The sequence below is a fragment of the Peromyscus maniculatus genome, chromosome 13 (assembly GCF_049852395.1).
Source record: "Peromyscus maniculatus bairdii isolate BWxNUB_F1_BW_parent chromosome 13, HU_Pman_BW_mat_3.1, whole genome shotgun sequence".
Lineage (NCBI taxonomy): Eukaryota > Metazoa > Chordata > Mammalia > Rodentia > Cricetidae > Peromyscus > Peromyscus maniculatus.
Window position 1 is genome coordinate 60,581,606 of NC_134864.1, and position 20,514 is coordinate 60,602,119.

General features: G+C 43.5%; 1 protein-coding gene across 1 annotated transcript in view; it reads left to right on the plus strand.

The window, feature by feature from the left end:
• Dnah7 (dynein axonemal heavy chain 7) overlaps positions 1–20,514 on the plus strand; it is a 257,387-nt gene that overhangs the window by 188,222 nt on the left and 48,651 nt on the right. Inside the window, exons 49-51 of the mRNA XM_042259698.2 lie at positions 2,446–2,636; positions 11,079–11,212; positions 12,141–12,476. Of these exons, the coding sequence (XP_042115632.2) occupies positions 2,446–2,636; positions 11,079–11,212; positions 12,141–12,476 (661 nt within the window). The remainder of the gene's footprint in view (positions 1–2,445; positions 2,637–11,078; positions 11,213–12,140; positions 12,477–20,514) is intronic.

Sequence of the window (20,514 nt, forward strand, 5' to 3'; positions counted from 1 at the left end):
GGACAGGCTGACTATCACGCACAGGTGTTCCAGGTGTTCCTGTCACGGTAGTGACAGGCTGACTATCACACTCAGGTGTTCCAGGTAGTGATAGGCTGACTCTCATGCAGATTCCCCAGCCTCTGCTGTGGGTGTAGACAGTCATTCATCTATCCTTGGGTTTGATCAGATGCCTATGTTCTGGCAAATAAGAAGCAAATGATGGAAATGCCATTTGTCACCCTCAAGGAATATCCTTAAATGATGTTCCTTTCTTTCTGGTGGGTCGAATGTGGATAGGTACTGAAAACCACATTGGCCAAAGAGATTGAAGGTACAGGTGGAGAAGAGGACAGTGCCAAGGTCTAAAGAGAACAAGGATTCCTCATAACTCAGGCATGCTGCCCCTCCATCTCTTGAAGGACTGTTTGAAGCTCCCTTGACATGAATATGAATCCTCTTTTGTTGACATTATTACTATGAGGGTTTCTGACAGAGCTGAACCTAATTATAAATAACATGTTATTTACAGTGGAAAACATACTAGCACGTGGTTTCCAGAAGAAGAAAAAATATTTAGTGAAAGAAACTGCTGAAATGCCCTGCCCTAAGTGTAAAATTTAATTGTACATTTTACCTATCAGTTGGGAACAGCTGCAGAGCCAAGGCAGGGTGTAACTGGGCTTTTGCCCGGCTGCCTGTCCCCGTCTAAACTGCGATGCCGACAGTCCTGGCTTTTCAAGTTGTGGGGAAGTTCGTGTACGGATAGGTCTGTCAGCAACCCACGGAGTGCCCCTTGCAGCCCTGACATCTCACAGCTTCTCGGGAAAGTCGTCTGGAACGTGACTTAAAGTGGGCTGAAGTGGGCTTCCAGGACCAGCTTGAGCAGAATCAGGGACAGGGTTTTAGTCAAAGCAGCATTCTCTGTGTCGTTGATGGTGGGAAAAGAACAACCCAGACAATGGAACATTAGCACAGTTATTCATCATGATATATTCCTTTTATTTAACTTTAAAAATAACTCTGAGCAGGAAGTGAAAATGAGTTCTTCAAAGTTACCCGCTGTGTCTCTGTTGGCCAGGATCCAAGCAGTGGAGGAACTGGTAGGGGGGTAGCTGTAGAAATTCATTTAGCCAGGGGCAATCAGGGAAGGAAGGGTACATCTACAAGCTCAGTGCAAGTGTCTATCAATCCCTCAGTCTTGAAGCGCCCCTCTTCCCAGCCCAGGTCACCCCGTTCCTTCAAGGGACACCTACAAGGCACCCGGATTCAAGACTGATGGGCCAGCAGCTTAAGCACTGTCACCCGAGACTTTAACTCAGCAAATGCATTAGGAATTTAACACTTCTTTGTTTTTGTTTTTGTTTTTGTTTGTTTGTTCTTTTTTTTTTTCAAGATAGGATCTCTTCATGCAGCCTTGGCTGGCCTGGAACTCCTCCTGTAGACCAGGCAGGCTGGCCTCGAACACTGTCAGGGACCTTATGTCTCTGGATCCTTTCTACAATGACATCAGAAGAAAATATTCTGAATTGCTTAGTTTTGTTTAGAGTACTACTTACATCTTAGAATAGAAAAATACCCAAATTTAATAATGTCAAAAACAACACTGGTTGCCAGGCGGTGGTGGCACACGCCTTTAATCCCAGCACTCGGGAGGCAGAGGCAGGCAGATCTCTGTGAGTTCGAGGCCAGCCTGGGCTACCAAGTGAGTTCCAGGAAAGGCACAAAGCTACACAAGAGAAACCCTGTCTCAGAAAACAAAACAAAACAACAACAACAACAACAACAACAACAACAACAAAAACACTGGTCAAAAAGTGAGAGAACAGTAATATGTTTGTTTTAATAGTACAATTTCATTATAATGTCATGCAAGATAATTAGGACAGAAATTGATATTTGTTTCATCTAAGTATGTGTAGAAAAATTGATAGAAATACTGGACTGAAAATTATTCATTAGGTAATTATGCTATATGAAGTTTCGCATCATTTTTCCATCAACTTACACATGCCAACCTAAACTATTTAATGGAGGAGAGAGAAAAAGATAAAGAATATCTGATTGGAAGTTGTTGCCCAATTTCTTTATAATTTCCTGTATTTTCCAGATGTTCTATATTATAGATGAGTTGTTTTTATAATAAAAACACAGTAAACACTGAAATAGCTGCAGAAATGTGTCTTCTCTGTCATCGTGCCTAGACACAGTGAGTCCCAGGCCAGGTGGAGAACGTCAAGGTGGGCAGGTGTGGAAACAGGTGGGCGGCCTCCAGACCCCCTCACTGATCCTTCCCACTGGCAGGCAATGTTTTAATGACATCATTTCTCTCTACTCTTAGAAGATGAGAGGGACGTTAGAGGTAGTTAGGAACAGAGCCATCTGGAGAGCTGAAAAGAACTCACCCAAGCATTGTATGTTCACAGTCAATATTTTAAGCATGATGGGTTATTTTTCTACCCTTAGTGTTGCTAGAAAATGTGGGAGAAGAACTGGACCCGATTCTGGAGCCTCTTCTGCTGAAGCAGACCTTCAAGCAGGGTGGGAGCACATGTATCCGGCTTGGCGACTCCACGATTGAGTATGCTCCTGACTTCCGCTTCTACATCACGACCAAGCTGAGAAATCCGCATTATCTCCCTGAGACATCAGTGAAGGCCAGTACCTAAGTTAGCATTTCTACATGGCATCTCATGATCTCTAACCATATTTTCCTCCTCAGCCGTAAGAGGACAGTTGGGATTTGTCTTTCTGTCCACTTTCCTAAATTACGATGATAATCTCCAAATGTTGCTGTGCATGTGCCAGAGAGTACTAAAGGAGTCCAACATCCTGTAAAGAAAGACCATCAGAATCTAATTTGCACAATCATCCTTAGATTTTCATTGTTAAAAGCAGGTATCACATATCACCATTCTTTCTTTGTAATAGATGATAATATGCTAATTATGGGAGCTGACATTTAGAAACAGGACTCTATCCTTTCTCAGACTAAGGCTGCTGCTATCTGATTTTGCATAATTATTGAAAAGAATTATTTTTGATCAGTATTCTTTTTAAAATACTGAAAAATCTTGTAAAGGGTAAAATTAAAGGACCGAAATGATTGTGACATTGCTCTGAGGCTTGGCTCTTGGGGCTCAGGGTCTTTACCTTACTCTGCTTTTTCCACTCTTATTCTCATTCCCTGGTTGTCACTCAAATGAGTTGTGTGACATTCATTTATAGAACCGTGCATGAGAGGACATCTTGAAGTACTGATTCTGTTTTTTTTTTTTTTTTTTTTTTTAATTACATCTGGAAAGAAAGATCTGTTCAGGGCACTCAGATGGTCTTTTTTTTTTTTTTTTTTTTATTGGAAATACTTAACACAGGCTGTTCCACTGAACAGCAGAGGGCAGACCATGGTGGGACATTCATTCCATCCATGATAGGTGAACAAGATGCTTGCTCTCCGGGGCTTCACACTATGCAGCAGCACTGTGTGCAGAAGGACTGTAAGGTATGGGCCAAGAAAAGTGGAGGCGGTGGCGGTGGTGCCGTAGCGTGTCCTAGAAGCTCGACGTACACACATCGTAGATTGGACGTTGCTGGAGCCAAGAGGATGGGAGGAGATGGATGTATGTGTGCGACAATTCAGCTGGATTTCGAAAATATAATGAAAACGCTCAGGCTACTGTTTTTAATTGGCTGAAACACACTTAAAAAATACCTAGTATCTCTTCACATGTCAGGAAAGAGACTAGCAGTTCCGAGTTTGAACTGCTGCTCTGTCACAGACATGGGCGCGTTGTTGGACTGTGCACCAGTCCCGTCATTTGTAAATGACCGTAGTAAAAGTTACTGTGTCATTGAGTGAACTGAAAACTAAATCAGTTAGTCTCTATAAAATGCTCAGAATGAGGCCGTGTGGGCAGGGTTTTTATGAATGCTAACCATTAGCGTGACTATTTAACTTTCCAATATAAGGAGAAAAGAATAAAACACTAGGAACTAAAATCCTAAGGCTGTGTTAAGAAAAAAATTAATAAACAGTATTAAAAAAAAACAAACCTTTTTATTTCCCAATAAAGTACATGACAATCTCACATACAGCATGAACAGCCCTTGGTTGGATAATAACTGGTTATGACGGAAGTCGAGCCCCGCTGTGGGGAAGACACTGATCTGTGTATAATTCAATGTTGGAACCCCTGTGGTCCCCAGAGTGTTTTATTGCTCCATTATTTTAATTGCTGGGATTGATTAAGCGGGGATTAGGAAGCTTGGTGAGGCAGTTGCTTGCTTTCATTTACAAATTTAAATACATCCTCTCGCTCCCTCGTTTTAGGGCCTTTCATGCACCTTTTGCTTCCAAAAGCACCCGTGGGAGGGTGCCATGCTGCTTCCATCCTTGTGAGTTTAAATGAAAATGAAATCATGATGCTGTGCTTGTAGGGTTTTAAATGCGATGTGAACATGTGGCTACATTTGCAAAATCTTGGTTTCAAAGATCTGACATTAATAGGCTGGTAATGAATACGCTTGTGTCTGAATGCAGCGATACAAAAGTTACAAAACATGCATTTCCCTAATACTGTTTCTGCATGCAAATGATTCCAACCTGTATAGTTGGTTTCTCACTCGGGATTAATCTGTTAATAGGATCAATTGTGATTTTTTTTGCATGATAATTATCTCATCTAAACCTGTGATTGCATCCATATAACCTATACCTGGCGGCACTGGAGGCTGAGTACTGAGAAAATGAAGGGAAAGAACAACAGCAGGTTTGTGTGTTCGGGCGGAGAAGTGAGTCACCTCTAGGGGTACCAGAAGAAGCTCCTCTGCACTGACGCCCCAGATAGCAAATTTCGATACAAAAACAAAAATGACGCGTCCCTGTAGAGGGGATAGTCCCCTGCCAGGAAGGACGGAGGAAATGGGATGTCACCTTTACAGCGGCTAGATCTCAGAACACTGTGCTGAAAAGACAAAGATGAAAACCGGGAGCCACGGCATCTGTAACAGTACCGCATGCTTCCGTTTGGAAGATGGGGAAACCCGTGCGTGTGGGCAGGGGCACCGGTTTACAAGCCAAGCAGAACCACCAAATGTTCTATACGACTCAGAGATGTGAGATTCAAAGAATGACATTGACCCTCACCCATGAGGGAAAGGGCGGTGGCTGGCACCCTGGCCTTGCAGTCTGTACCTAACTTGAACACCGGGTTGAAGAGGTCTAACCTTCAGTTTCTGTGGTAGGACTTGCTGTGGTGTGGAGTCTGCAAGCAGAAGGCAGCGACTGCTTCTCTTCCCCCTTTTCCTTCCTCCCCCTTCGCCCTCTATCCTCCTCCCCCCCTCCTCATCTTTCCTCCTTCCTTTTCCCCCTTTCTTCACACTGATGAATCCCTCGGCTGTTGGATTCCTAGGTTGGTTCCATAACTTGGCTGTTGTGCATAGTGTGGTATCAGGCATCACAAGTCTCCGTGGTAAGCTGACCAGGAGGCCTGTGGGTAAACACCCAGGAGTGGGATGGCCGGGTTGTGTGGAAGCTCCTTTTCTAGTTTTTTGGGGGTACTTCCTAGCTGATTAACACCGAGGTTGTCAGCATCCCCTTTCCCTGCATCCTTGTCAGCATGGATGGTTTGTTTTCTCAATGACCGCCATTCATAGGGAGTAATACGGAATCTCAATACAGTTTTGATTTTTTTTTCTCTGATGGCTTAGACAGCATAAACAACTTTTCACTTGTTTATTGGTCATTTGTATTTCACTTTTGGAAACCGCCTGTTTAGTTCATCGGCCCGTTTAATTGGTTGTGTGTTTTGTTTGCTTGTTCTGTTTGGGGGCAGCAGAGGTTTGTATATAGTCTATCAATCCTCTATCAGATGGGCAGTTGGCAACAATTTTCTTCCATTCTGCTGGTTATTTCTTCACTCAATCAGCTATTTCCTTTGATGCAGAGAAGATTTTGAATTTCATGAGTCACATGCATCAATTATTGTCTTGATTTATTTTGAGGTCTTATTTCCTGGGTTCTTATTGAGAAAATCCTTGCCTCTGCCTATACCTTGAAGTCTTTCCCTCTGATAATGTCAGAGTTTGGGCTCTGACAGTAAAGTCTTTGATCCATTTGGAGTTTCTGTGCAGGCTGGAAGATGAGTTCTAGTTCATGCTTTTACAAGTGGGCACCCAGTGTTCTCAGTACCACTTGTTGTAGAGACTTTCTGTTCTCCAGTGTGCTGTGGATATCGCTCTATATAAATAAAACACTGATTGGCCAGTGACCAGGCAGGAAGTATAGGCGGGACAAGGAGAGAGGAGAACTAGGGGAACAGGAAGAAGGAGGGAGAGACACTACAGCCACCACCAGGACAAGCAACATGTAAAGATGCCGGTAAGCCACCAGCCACGTGTCAAAGTAAAGTTTAATAGAAATGGGTTAAATATAAGAGTAAGAGCTAGACAATGATAGGCCTGAGCTAATGGCCAAGCAGTTTAAATGACGTAAGAGTCTGTGTGTTTATTTTATAAGTGGGCTTTGGGAATGGTGGGACTTGGCGGTAGGAGCTGGAGAGAAGTGCTCCAGCAACACCAGTGTGTATTTTTGTATGTTTTTGTTGTTGAAAAATCAGTGACTATCGCTGCATGATCTTGATTCTATTCCGTTGATCTGCACATCAGTTTTTAAAATGCACCTGTAAGAGCCCTTTAGAGCATTAGAGCCTAGGTGGGTTAAAACAAAAATAACACTGCATTACTATGCAGATTCTTTCTAATGTGAGTGTGTGTTTGGCTGTTTGTGACATGCTACACGTTTGTTCACTGGGTTTCTCTCTTCTGCTGATTCTCCTGTTTTAGTATTTCACAAAACCCTCATTTTTAGATATGACAAAATAGTAATTTTTGCTGCAATGATCTAGGTAAGTTGTGATATAAAATATATTTAAACCTTTTGAGCAAAATGGTCAGCATGTAGCTGTTGTGTTGTGTTGTGTTGGGACCTGAGTTTAGGGAAGAGATTCCTAGTGAGAGGTGGCTTTTGATTAAGGAACTACTGCAAACAGGAGCGAGCACTAAGCTGCCTTTTTTTTTTTTCTGTTGTCAGTTACTGAAATCTTACAGTAATTTCAAGGCTAAAGAAATAATTTGTGACATTGTGAACAATAAAGGAAATGCTGGGTTCTTGGCTGCACATGATACAAACTACTTACCTTCATTTATCAGTGGCCTAGAAAGAGGTTTTACTCCCCGGCTCTCCATGTGGGAATGATGGGATTCCTGCTCTCTGCTCGTGTGCCCACCTGTCCCACTGCTTTCCTGTGCTGTTTCCTCTGCCTGGAGTCTTCCTCAGCCCTGGCTGCACACGCAAGTCAGCTCCCAAAGACATGGGTCCACTCCAGACCAATCCAGAGAGACTCTGGAATCCAGACGCTGCTCCTGGCTTCCCAGTCCTGCAGGGCATTGCAGCAAACTGACGATACGAACGCTGTCCAGCCTGTACTGCTGTCCTGTTGATCCCTAAACTCTCTGCCAGCCATTTGCAAAGTCCGGCTCGGCATCCCATCTCTTGGGTAAGCCTCCCTTGTCACTGCAGCTCGGGCTAGATGCCTTTTCTTTATGCCCTGAATATTGACCACGTGTAGTTCCTTGTCCCACGGGACATCGTCTATACTCTGCTTAGCCAACTGTCCAACTTCAGGGTTTCCTGAAGTTCTGCTGCTTCCTCGGAATGGTTGGTGCTTTGGTCCACGAGGGTAGAGGGAGCAAAAGTGGGCAACAGGGTTCAGATGGCTGTGGGTACCATGGAGACAGCCCTCTGGGAGATGACTTCAGTGAATTAGTTCAGCTTTATTCCAGGGTATGGGAAATGGATAGGATCGGGGAACCTGGGGACAAACCCTAATTTACATAAAGTGGCACAGTCCTCTCATAAGGCTTCATATATGGCCGCAGGGTCCTGTGGCAAGGCTCCTTATTGCAGTCCTTGAGAACCAGCTCCAAGACCGCACCCAGATTATGCAAAAAAAAAAAAAATCCATGAATGTGGCAAGGGCTAGACCTTTTCTATCTGAGGGGAATAAGAAAGAAACACACACTTTCTGATGGTAACTTTCTCTTTACTTCATCTCGGAAAAAAAAAAATCTCCAACAGAAAACTCGAGACAATATATGAATTACATATTCAGGGTCACATAGCATTTCTTGAGTAAACAATAAGAAACAGAGCCAACCTGGCAACACATGAGAAATCACACAGCCTCTCTCAGGCAAGAAATATTGCTCTGACCAGGCATGGTGAGTAAACATGGCAACTCTCTCAGTTACCAGCCAAGTTTCCTGATCTGCAGTCCGTGAAACAAGCAGGTAGCTCTGAGTGGTCAGCGTTTCCTGACAGAGTGACATTGAAATTCAGGACCTAAACAATAAATAGTTAGTTGGCTGAACCTGGAGCCTTGTGTTCTAAAAGTGAGATTAGGGGTACATGTCAAGAGTCAGTTGCTGAGAGAATTTGTACAAGATGTTAGGTCTTTAATGTTATTAGCCAGGCTTTTTGCAAGCGAAGAACTGGCTCTAAAGTTGTTTTGTGTCTGACCTTGGTTCCACAATTAGACACCTGGGAGCAATTCATCTCCAGGGGCAGCTCATCTATTTTGGATTTGTCCTGAGGTCTGTAATTGTCTTGAAGCCACAGAATAAAGGCCTGGCTAAAAAAGTGTATTTTATTCACCAAAATTACATAGTATAAGAAGTCATCCTTCTGTCAATTCACAAACATAATTGTGCCCAAAAAGTGTAAACCATGCTACCCATAGGCTGTGGAAAGAACCCCACAGCTGTTCTTTTTAGGGATGAATTGTGGCAGCACATGAGAAAAGTATAGACAGAATTTTCCACAGCCAGTAACCCCACGATCTCTGCCTAGTGGGGCTCCCCATCAGTTATTCATCTAGGGGGTCAACCTGTTGAATATTAGCTGTCATCTGCTGTATATTCTTAGTGGCCTCTGGCAGCTCCTAGTATCATTTATGCAGCAGGAGGAAGACTTCCAACAAGAAACTAGACTTAGAGATGCTTTCAGATAAGGTTATTCCTCTAGGCCCAGACACATTCTTCAGGTAAGGGCAGGTAGAGAACAGGAAGTCTTGCTAGGGTGGGAGATGTCCCCATGTAGTCAAGCTTTGGAAAAAGCCGCCAAGCCATGATAGACTGTGACCTCTGACCAGCAAGGCCTTATTGTCATGAAGAGACACCATGACTGCTACAACTCTTATAAAGGAAAACATTTAATTGGGGATGGTTTCAGAGGTTTTGTCCATTATTGTCATGGCAGGAAACATGGCAGCATGCAGACAGATGTGGTGCTGGAGAAGGAGCTGAGGGTTCTACATATTAATCTGCAAGGAACAGGAAGTGAACTGTGTCTCACACTGGGCATAATTTGAGCATATATGAGACCTCAAAGCCCGCCTCTACAGTGATATACTTCCTCTAACAAGGGCACATCCACGCCAACAAGGCCACACCTCCTAATAGTACTACTCCCTATGGGCCAAACATTTAATCACATGAGTTTATGGGGGTGGGGGGCGGGAATGCCCATTCAAACCACCACCCCAACTAAACAAAAAGGCAGTATCATCTTCTTCTTCCTAGCATACAGCCTGACTCATTGTATTATGAATGGAGTGGAAGGAAGTTTCTTGGGAAATAATCATCAAATGGCTAAAATTTTAGGAGCTAGAAATAACAGAAAACTACTCCACATCCAGGGACCATTGGCATTCTTACAAAGTCAAGTAAGAGACAATCCTTAGGCAAAAGCAACTTTCACTGTAGCCCAGGTGAGAGATAAGTAAGCCCATGGCTGCATCCAGTCAGATGTATGCAGTAGGAAGTTAGGAGCCGATGAAGAAGCACAGGAGGCTGTTGGGGGAGGGGCGGGATGCACTGGGACGGTGTCCAGGAGGAGGTGGGTCTGCAACATGGAAAATGAAGAGTTAATCTAGTCTATCACAAGGTCAAGGTGTTCAGTAGAGCAAACGCTGAAGCTCAGGGAGGCATGTAACAGCCCTTATGGATGGATTCCGCCGTCAGCTCACGGTGTAGATGAAGTAAGAGACAGGAAAGGAAGTCGTGGAGGCTGGAGATGAGGTTGCAGACCCTAAGGCGTGTGGGCAGCCGGCTGGCAAATATACAAGAACCAATAAAACGTCAAAGGAAGCCAAGCTCAAGGAGGCGCTTACTGGCTGCTGGATTCTTGGTGACCAGAACCAGATGGTTGCTATTATATTGCCGTGTGCATTGGTCGGTCCGCAGGGGCTGGGAAGGGAGCAGGCTGCAGAGGGCTGGGCTGGGAAGTAAAGCTGCTAGGGAAGCACAGATAATAGCATTTTCTGCAAAGTGTAATTGTGAAGTATGGAGATCCTGCTAGAGCTGACAGGGACTGTGGCTGGTTTTTTTTTTTTTTTTTTTTTTTTTTTTTTTTTTTATAGAATGTTAATGTATTTGCTGGGAAGAACCAGGAAAGGGAGAATTGTAAAGATGTGGCCAATGTATGGCCATGTACAACCACAGCGCTCCCTCCACAAGCTAATTAGGTACCTGGATGGAGTGGATGTCAGCAGATAGCCCTTGATGGGCGCTATTAAAATGTAAATTTCCTAGTGTTTCTTCCTGCAGCATAGTGGCTCATTAACATAAAAAAAATAGTTCACTCAAAGCATATCAATTCCGTGTCCTCTTTTCTCTTCTCTCAAGACTGTTTCATGACACCTTTAGGAGGCTTAAAAAGAGACTCAGTCCAGCCTGGTTTAGGGACTGGCTCCATCCTCATTCTAATTAATTTCACTGTTCAAAAGCATCAGAAATTGGACCAGTTAGAATTGGGAATAAATAAACTGTTATAAGTATTCAGTTTCTGACTGTTACGAGCTTTTGTGGGTTTTTAACCCAACAGTCAGACTTACTTGTCCCTTTGGCTCTCTATGAATTCTGTTTTCATACCTGTGACTGCCACAATATGTGGTCTGTGGATGGAACCCTGAGTCATACACACAGAAGCTTTCTTAGTGGAAAAAACAATGAATTTTCACAACCTATCCTTTGGCTTGCAGGTCACATTATTGAACTTCATGATAACTCCAGAGGGAATGCAGGACCAGCTTTTGGGAATTGTGGTGGCGCGGGAAAGGCCAGACCTCGAGGAAGAAAAGCAAGCCTTGATCCTGCAAGGAGCCGAGAACAAAAGGTTTGAAACATCATGAAATGCAGAGTTATTATTTGTTTTGTGATTATAATAAAGTACATTGAAGCATCTACTTAGTTAGATTGAATAGGTATACCAAATGGGAGTTTGCTTTAAAGTTGTATTTTTTGTATTCATTTATGTAAGTGTCTGTGTGCTGTGCATGTGGATGCCTTTAGAGGCCAGAAAAGGGTGAAAATGGCATAGAAACCCTTGGAAGCGGAGTTACAGGCAGCTGTGAGTTGCCTGGGAATTGAACTTGGGTCTTCTGGAAGAGCAAAGTTCTCTTAACTGCTAAGCCTTCTCTCCAGCTCCTCCCCCAAAATGGGAAATTTTGTAAGGTGGTGGCTACAGAGCCCCTGTGTGGATTTAGAGAACTACATTCCTGAGTCCTTTTCTCAGACGTGGAAAGAACTAGGAGACTTGCCACAGACTTGGCTGTGGGTTATCAGTTTCTCAGCAAAGGCGCCGGGCGAACATTTGTGCGTTCGCCGTGTGACCGAGGTGACCTGTGTTCTTTGCAGCGTGGTGTGAATGATGCACAAATGCAGTTGGCCACTCTCTGCTCACAGTATCTGTAGCACAGTAAGGCTCTCGAAAGTCATGTAAAAGTACAGGGAGTAAGTGGAGCGGTACCCCGAGTCTGCTCTGAGCTGAGGTACTGGGTGGCCAAGAAGACTGGCTTGCCACGTTTCTGTCAAGGTATCACACGGATGATGTGATACCTTGGCAAGGGAGATGGGGCAGGGAGGCAATGTCTGTGACATTTCACAAGATAAGAAGTTAATTTCGAAGCATCCCTTTTCCAGACATCTGTCATGATGCGATGCATTTCTGTAGGTTACAGGGTCTGTTCCTAAGAAAAGACGGTGCATTTGAAGCTCTTTTAAACCATTTCTTTCTGTTCTGAGAAAACTGTGCTTCATTCCAGGCAGTTAAAGGAAATAGAAGACAAGATTTTGGAAGTCCTTTCATCTTCAGAAGGCAATATATTAGAAGATGAGACTGCGATTAAGATATTATCTTCTTCCAAGGCTTTGGCTAATGAGATTTCTCAAAAGCAGGAAGTAGCCGAGGAGACAGAGAAAAAGATTGATAACACCCGCATGGGCTACCGCCCCATTGCCGTCCACTCCTCCATCCTGTTTTTCTCCATTGCCGACTTGGCCAACATCGAGCCCATGTACCAGTATTCCCTAATCTGGTTCATTAACCTGTTCATCCTGTCCATTGAAAATTCAGAGAAATCAGAAGTCTTATCCAAAAGGTATGTAAAGGAAATGCTGGCTAACACCAAGTTAGTGAAAAACGATGGCTTTGGTCATTCTTCCTGGATGGCGTGAGCGTCGCGGTCGTGAGTGTCACAGTCATGAGCCTAAAGTGAGCTGCATGCATCATTTTCCCAGGAGTAAACTGGGGCGTTGGAAGTAGAGCAGATGCGTGTAACTTCAGTCTGGGAAACAACTGTTGGCCGAGCTGTAGGACTGTCATACAATCCTAAAAAAGGGAAGCCGTCTGCTCTCGTTCCCATCTGCAGAATACCCTACCGACCACAGGGGTGGAGAGAGGACGTGTCCTCCAGTGATAAGTGGACACTCTGAGCCACCTCCAAAACTTTTGGGTGGACTGCATGGGAACTCTGCCAGGTACCAGGGCAAAACAAAAATCTGCCACTGGTTTGCTTTTTATATTATGTTTATCTACAGGGAAAATCTTATTTACTGTTGATGTAAGTATATAAAAAGCAAACATACTAAGATCTTTTTTTTTTTTTTTTTTTTTTTTTTTTTTTTTGGTTTTTCGAGACAGGGTTTCTCTGTGTAGCTTTGAGCCTTTCCTGGAGCTCACTTGGTAGCCCAGGCTGGCCTCGAACTCACAGAGATCCGCCTGGCTCTGCCTCCCGAGTGCTGGGATTAAAGGCGTGCGCCACCAACGCCCGGCATATACTAAGATCTTATTAAACCTTAAGTCAATGAGAGGATAATGTTTGTTTGATTTGTTGTTAGTGAGATGCAGTTTTGAGTTGGGCATTTGTTTCTAATATTTGGGGTGTTTGTTTTTTGTTCTTGAAGTCTTCAAGTTAGTGAGGCTTACTCAAGAAAAACAAAATCATAGGTAATCTTTCTTTTCACAGTTTTCCTATGTTTCTAGTATGCTAGTTAAATAGACACACCCATCTGTTTTCTACACTGGATTTTAAGTTCTGAGATGGGATTTTAGTTTCATCAGTGTGTGGGGGGGGCAGACAGACAGATAGACAGACATGCTTGTGTGTGAGGGCAGGAGGCTGTCCCAGCACACGTGTGGGTATTAGAGGACAACCTCTGCAGTTGGTGAGCACTTTACGCTTGTTCAAGGCTGGCTCTCATTTGTTGTTCAGTGCTGTGTACCCCGGGCTAGCCGGCCTGGGCTATCAGCGGGTTTCCCTGTCTCCTCCATTTGTTGTTCGGAGCTGTGTACCCCAGGCTAGCCGGCCTGGGCTATCAGCGGGTTTCCCTGTCTCTTCCATTTGTAACCGTGCACTACTCCATCCAGCTTTTTATGGCTCTAGGGATTTGAACTCAGGTCTTCAGGCATGTTTTACCTGCCGAGGCATCTCTCTGGCTCACAGTGCTCCTAGTCTCAGCCTTAGTTAACACACCAGCCACCAGAATGTTGCCTTCTGTGTAGTTTAAAGTCTAGAAATTTGCTGAAGTCTAGGAGAAGAAAATTTCTCTGACCGCCTTTGAAACGTACTTTTTTTTTTTTTTGGTATAGTATTAAAAAGTTATAATGATTCCTTGCTTCAAACATACTTTTTATCTTTCGCCTTTTCTTGTTATACCGAATTAGAACTTGTCCAAGGTGTTTGTTTCTTCACGACGGAAGTGAAGCCCTTGAAATTCAAAAAAATCAAATCCCTTCTACCTCAATATGAGATTTGGATAATAATGTAGAAAACAAACACAACTTTTTTTGTAGTTAAGACTTTTTATCTGTAAGCAATGAAAACCGTGTGTGTGACTCCTGTAAATATAAAGTATAGGGAGACTAATAGAGAAGATGCATTTAGAATCATTCCTGAAGATAGCAGCGTGCCTGCAGAAATATGCAGAAATGAATTTTCAGAAGGGAGCATCTCTGTGTCACTAACACCCAGCTCAAGACAGAGAGCATCATCAGCATCCGGAGACAACCTCTCAACCTTTGCAGTCATTGACTGCCCCCCCCAACCCCAAGACAGCTGTTGTCCAACTTGCGGCACCACAGATCAGTTTTCCTGTTTTAGAAGCCTGTCTAAATAGAATCACCATATGTGTTCTCCTGGGCTGGCATTTTCCACTCAGACCCGTATCAGCAGAACTCGTGGGAATCGTTTTTTGTGGAGTGCAGTGTTTCCTTTGCTTTCCTTTTTAAAAAGTTCTCCATTGTGTGCCTATTGTTAGGGAAGGATAATTAAAATCTAAATCTTCTCCTAACTCAGAGTCCTCTCCCGAAAGGCATTAGAGAAAGAAAGCCATTTAAAAATGGAACTCACATTAAACCAGCATGCTCTGCATCAGGCGATCTGTACAGAGACTGCAAAGCCAGGAAGGCATCTTACCCCTTTTAGTAACCAAGCTTGAAGTCACACTTAGTTCATCTCACTCACTGACTGAGGGACCATCTGTGTTAGAATTAACTTTATCGGGGGAAGAGCAAGCTTTTCACACTTCAGAAAGAGGAGGCAACTTTGCATCTTAGAGTGAGGAAGGAGCCTGCTGAAGTTAGCCACTGCCCTGCCACAGACATTGGGTTTGTGTTTCAGAACAATGGCTTCTCTGGCAGACATTTAAGACATTCCTGGGTCTTAAAGCTAGTCCTGCCAGGTGGCAGTAGCACACATCTTTAGTTCCAGCTTTCGGGGGTCAGAGGCAGGCAGATGTCTGTGAGTTCAAGGCCAGCCTGGTCTGCAGAGCAAGTTCCAGGACAGCCAGGGCTGCACAGAGAAACCCTGTCTTGCAAAACCATAATAAAAAATAATGATAATGATGATGTTAATAACAATAATGATGATGATAATAATAATAAAGCAAGTCCTAACTAGGTTTTGAAGTGATTTTTAAACTTAAATTTATTTATTTATTTTATACCCCCTACTGCAGTTTCCTCTTCCTCCCCTTCCCCCCACCAATCCACCCCTCCTCTGTTCCTGTTCAGAGAGGGGCAGGCCTCCCATGGGTATCAACAAAGCATTCCATAACAAGTTATTACAGGACTAAGTACCTCCCCTGGTATCAAGGCTGGGCAAAGTGACCCAGTAATAGGTTTTCTGTAATGCAATAATAGGTTTGTCTGCCAACATAGTAAGCCAGATCAAGTCGAATTGAAAAAGCGAAAGAACAGGTTTATTTGAGCAAAGCAACTCCCGGATGAGTACTCCAGCCCCAGAGATTGGGGCTGGAGAGGTCACACGCCCAAACAAAAGCAGGGAGCTTATATACCCTGTAGGTGAGGGGTGATGGCGTATCCACCACCAGCTGGGTTTGTGCCCAAGTATGGTCAAAAGCTGAGCACGTTAGGTGGGGACTTGGGCTGATGGCAACTTCCGGGGAGGAGTAGCTGTCTGCCAAGAATGCGGAACAGGGCTTTGGGGGCCTTTACTTTCTTGGAGGTTCTCTGAGAGGGTGGGGTTTGGAGGGGGGGATGGGGCTTTCTGGATCAAGGAGGAGTGATCTGGAGGTTCCAACTGAACACCCAGTATGAGGAATAGGATCCTAAAAGCTAGCCAAAGTGTCAGGGACAGCCCCTGCTCCCATTGTTAGGCATCCTACAAGTAGACCAAGCTACACAACTGTCACATACATGCAGAGGGCCTAGGTTAGTCCCAGGCAGGCTCCTTGGTTGTTGGTTCAGACTCTGTGAGTGCCTATGAGTCAGGTTAGTTGATGGGTTTTCTTATGATGTCCTTGACCCTTCTGGCTTATCTGGCCCTTTCTCCCCCTCTTCAGCAGGATTCCTCAAGCTCAGGCTGATGTTTGGCTGTGGGTCTCTGTACCTGTTTCCATTAGTTACTGGATGAAGGCTCCCTGATGACAGTTGGGGTAGACACCAATCTTTAAGTATAACAGAATGTCATTAGGCTTCATTACATTGACATTCTTTTTCTCCAATTATGTTTGGTTCTATCCTAGGTCTCTGGGTCACCCAGCCTCTAGATCCTTGCACTCCAGGCAGTGTCAGGAGTGGGCTCACTCTTGTAGCATGGGTTTCCAGCTGACCAGTCACTGGTTGGCCACTCCCTCAATCTCTAGGCCAACCTTACCCCAGCACATCCCACAGTCAGGACAGATTGTAGGCAAAAGGTTGGGTGACTGGGTTGCTGTTCCACTCCCTCCACTGGAAATCTTACCTGGTCACAGGAAATGGCCAGTTCAGGTTAGATATCCATTAGTGCTAGGAGTCTTAGCCAGTGTAATCCTTGTAGATGCCTGGGAGTTTCCCTCACACCAGGTTTCTACTGGGCCCCAAATGCTCTCCATTTCCAGTCATATCTTTCAGTACTCTTCCCCTCTACCCACCCCCCAACAAAATTCCTTATGTTCCCATACCCACCTGTCCCCAGTCCATCCACAAGATCTCTTCTATTTCCCTTTCCCAGGGATATCCATGTGTCCCCTGTTGGGCCCTCCTTGTTACTCAGCCTCTCTGGGTCTGTGGACTGTAGCCTGGTTATCCTTTACTTTACAGCTAATATCCACTTATAAGTGAGAACATATCATGTCTGTCTTTCTGGGTCTGGGTTACCTCACTCAGGATGATTTTTTCCTAGTTCTGCCCTTTTTCCTGCAAATTTCATAACGTCATTGTTTTTAACAGCTGAGTAAATGTACCACATTTTGTTTTTCCATTCTTCAACTGAGGGACATCTAGATTGTTTCCAGGTTCTGGTTATTATGAATAAAGCTACTATGAACATAGTTGAGCAGGTGTCCTTGTGGTATGATGGAGCATCCTTTGGGTATATGCTCAGGAGTGGTATAGCTGGGTCTCTAGGTAGGATTTCCAAAGTGGCTGTATGTGGTTGCAGTCCCACCCATAATGAACGAGTGTTCCCCTTGCTCCACATCCTCTCCAGCATGAGCTGTCACTTGTGGTTTTGATCTTGGCCATTCTGAAAGGTGTAACGGAATCTGTGTCATTTTGATTTGCATTTCCCTGATGGCTAAGGATGTTGAACATTTCTCTAAGTGTTTCTCAGCCATTTGAGATTCTTCTGTTGAAAATTCTCTGTTTAGATATGTACCCCATTTTTTAAATGGATTGTTTGGGTTTTTTGTTTTTGATGTCTAGTTTCTTGAGTTCTTTATATAGTTTGGAAATCAGGTATGGGGTTTGTGAAGAGTTTTTCCCATTCCGTAGGTTGTCGTTTTGTCCTATGGATGGTGTCCTTTGTCTTACAGAAGCTTTTCAGTTTCATGAGGTCCCATTTATTAATTATTAATCTTAGTGCCCATCCTATTGATGTCCTGTTCAGAAAGTTGTCTCTTATGCCAGTGTGCCTAAGGTTACTTCCCACTTTGTCTTCTATCAGGTTCAGTGTCACTGGATTTATGTTGAGGTCTTTGATCCACTTGGACTTGAGTTTTGTGGAAGATGATAGATAAGGGTCTATTTGCATTCTTCTACATGTTGACATCCAGTTATGTCAGGACCATTTATTGAAGATGCGTTTATTGAAGTTAGTCTTGGAGCCAGCCACATGTAAGCTGACACAGATGCTTATTAGATAAAAGCACTTGCTTTGCCAACCTGCCCTGAGTTCCGTCTCCAAGCCCATGGTGGAACAGACTCCTGGAAGTTGTCCTTTGGGCTCCCCAGGCGCTCTGTGGCACACAGGAGCCAATACTTTTCTCTCACACAGACAACAACAAATAAAATCAAAAGGTTGAAAAGCTCAGACAATAGAAGATACTTGACATTTTTAGATTCTGTAATGTGAGGCTCTAAGAAAAAAAGAGGTAGGGGAAGCTGTCTCTTTATCTTCAACGGGAGCAAGAAGCCCTTCTTCGACTTTAAGTTGTAAATAGTTGCTTGGCCTGCCACTCTCCCTGAAAGTGTTGATCCCTTCTGCTGTTGAGAATATTGGCTTCCGGTCCGGGGCCACGATGAATGCTGCCCTTGAGCGTCCCTGTGGGTGGCCTTTGGTGCAGATTCATGGACATCTGTGGTGACTGGAGATACAGGAATGTAACCGGTGGGGCAAACGTTTGTATGCACTCTCTTGTTACACCCAAAGTCTTCTAGCTTATCCTGGTCATTTTTCTCCCAGCAAAAGTTGTCAGTGTCAAGAGTTTTCAGTTAAAAAGCTAACTGTTCATCAAAGATCAAAGAGAATACAGAATACAAACAAACAAATACAGTAGGTATTGTTTTATTAAAGGGGCCAAATGGCAACTTTATCTACATATGTGTATATATGTAGGTACACATATGTGCACACATGTGTAAGCATGCATGTACATAGAATGTTTTTATTTCCCTTTCTTCTATCAATATTCCCCTGTAACACAATTTTTAGCTGCTGCACAATAGAGCATGTTGTATATATAATTTGATAAGACTTGTAGGTATTATAAATATTGTTATAATAATGACAAATAGCCACCCTGTTAGCTATTTTCCTCATTTAATTTCCTTTCCTATAAGTTTATTCAAATATATAACTCCATTAGAGAACCAGGAATTGTCTCCTATCTTTTTATTACTCAGTAACACTGAATGATGATTTTTAATCTTTTAGCCCCACTGGAATATATCATTAAAACTCAGTATTTTAATCTATACTTTATTACTAGTGAGAATGATTTTGAGCTTGTAATAGCTCTGGAGGAAGGATGAGGACAGGGCAAGCCGGGAGGACATGGAAAGGGAGAGGAGCTTCTCACCAGCAGCAGGGCAAGAATTCCGGCACCACTAATGACATCATAGAGCCTTTCTCCCTTCCCAGTTAGACCCTGCAGTTTTCTAGACACTACACTAGAAACCCCACTTTTAAAGACACCTTGTGCAACACCAGTGACTCCTGGTTTTACCCCGTCAGGTTATCCCATTCAAGGCACCTTTGGAGCCACCTCCCGTATCTCTCATAGTGTGAGAGAAAGAAAAAAACAAAAACAACAACAAAACAAAACAAAAAACCCTTTTTGGTAACCCTTTGAGATACAGCTTGAGAACCACCAAAACGATATATACGGCTAACCCCAAGACAGTCAGCTGCTTGCTCTCCCTCCGCGAAGCCTGTGCCTACACTTGGGTCTCTCTTACCGCCCCTGCTCTCCCCCGGAAAGCTATGGAGTGTCTCTCAATCTTCATGCTAAGCTTATATTAAAATGTCTTTAATAATATCGCCAACTCTGCTTCATTGACTGGCCAGTCCAGAAATTTGATTTAGTATCAAAGCCAGGACTTTTGGTTTGGCCTGAGCTGAGGTTCCTAACAATGCAAGGGATCCCCAGAGGCTCTGACAGTGAGGGCTGTCTGCCCCCGCCCCCTTTTAGCATTTTGATAATTAATATAATTTCCCCTTGTTGTTCTTATCTACAGGAGGAAATTTTTCCTGGAGTGTACGCTTTTTCACTCCATTCTAGGAAGACTAATTCTGAACCACCTTATGTTATACTACCACAGGACAGACAGATTTCATGTGTGAAAAGACCCATGGACATGACAGTGGAAACAGGAATAGAATGTTTATTTTAAATCTAAAACTCAGTTGCATTTCAGGGACTTCTGTCTTCCTACACTGTTTTTTTTTGAATTCTCAGCTAGAAATAAAATGCATCAATTTGTTATCATTCTTGTGATGGCCATGCTGGTGTGTGATAAAATAATTAAGGAGATGAGCGAGACCAGAAATGAAAAAGAAAACACCAATTAGGATGCGTCAAAGCCAAGGACGGTAGTCCGAAAATAGCTACGATCTTGTCACAGATGGGTAGATATGTTTTCCTTAATCCATTAAGAAACGCCAGCATAATTTGATTACTCATAAACTATGTTGTTTTTTCCCTCAGATGATTGATCTCCTTAGAAGGTTTGAGCCATTAGTCCAAGTCAGTCATTAGCTCTCTATAAATTTTTTTCTGTCAATAGGAGTTAAAATTATAGTTTTTATGTCTATGCAATGAATGCATTTTAAAATTTTGATTTCAATGATTATTTCATGTAATAGTTATGTTAAAATGAATGAAGCATTTTATTAACATTAGGAATTATGGCTGTGGCTCTCAAACAATACACCAATTATTTATGTATCCATGTTTTCTCTCTGTGACAGAGATGCA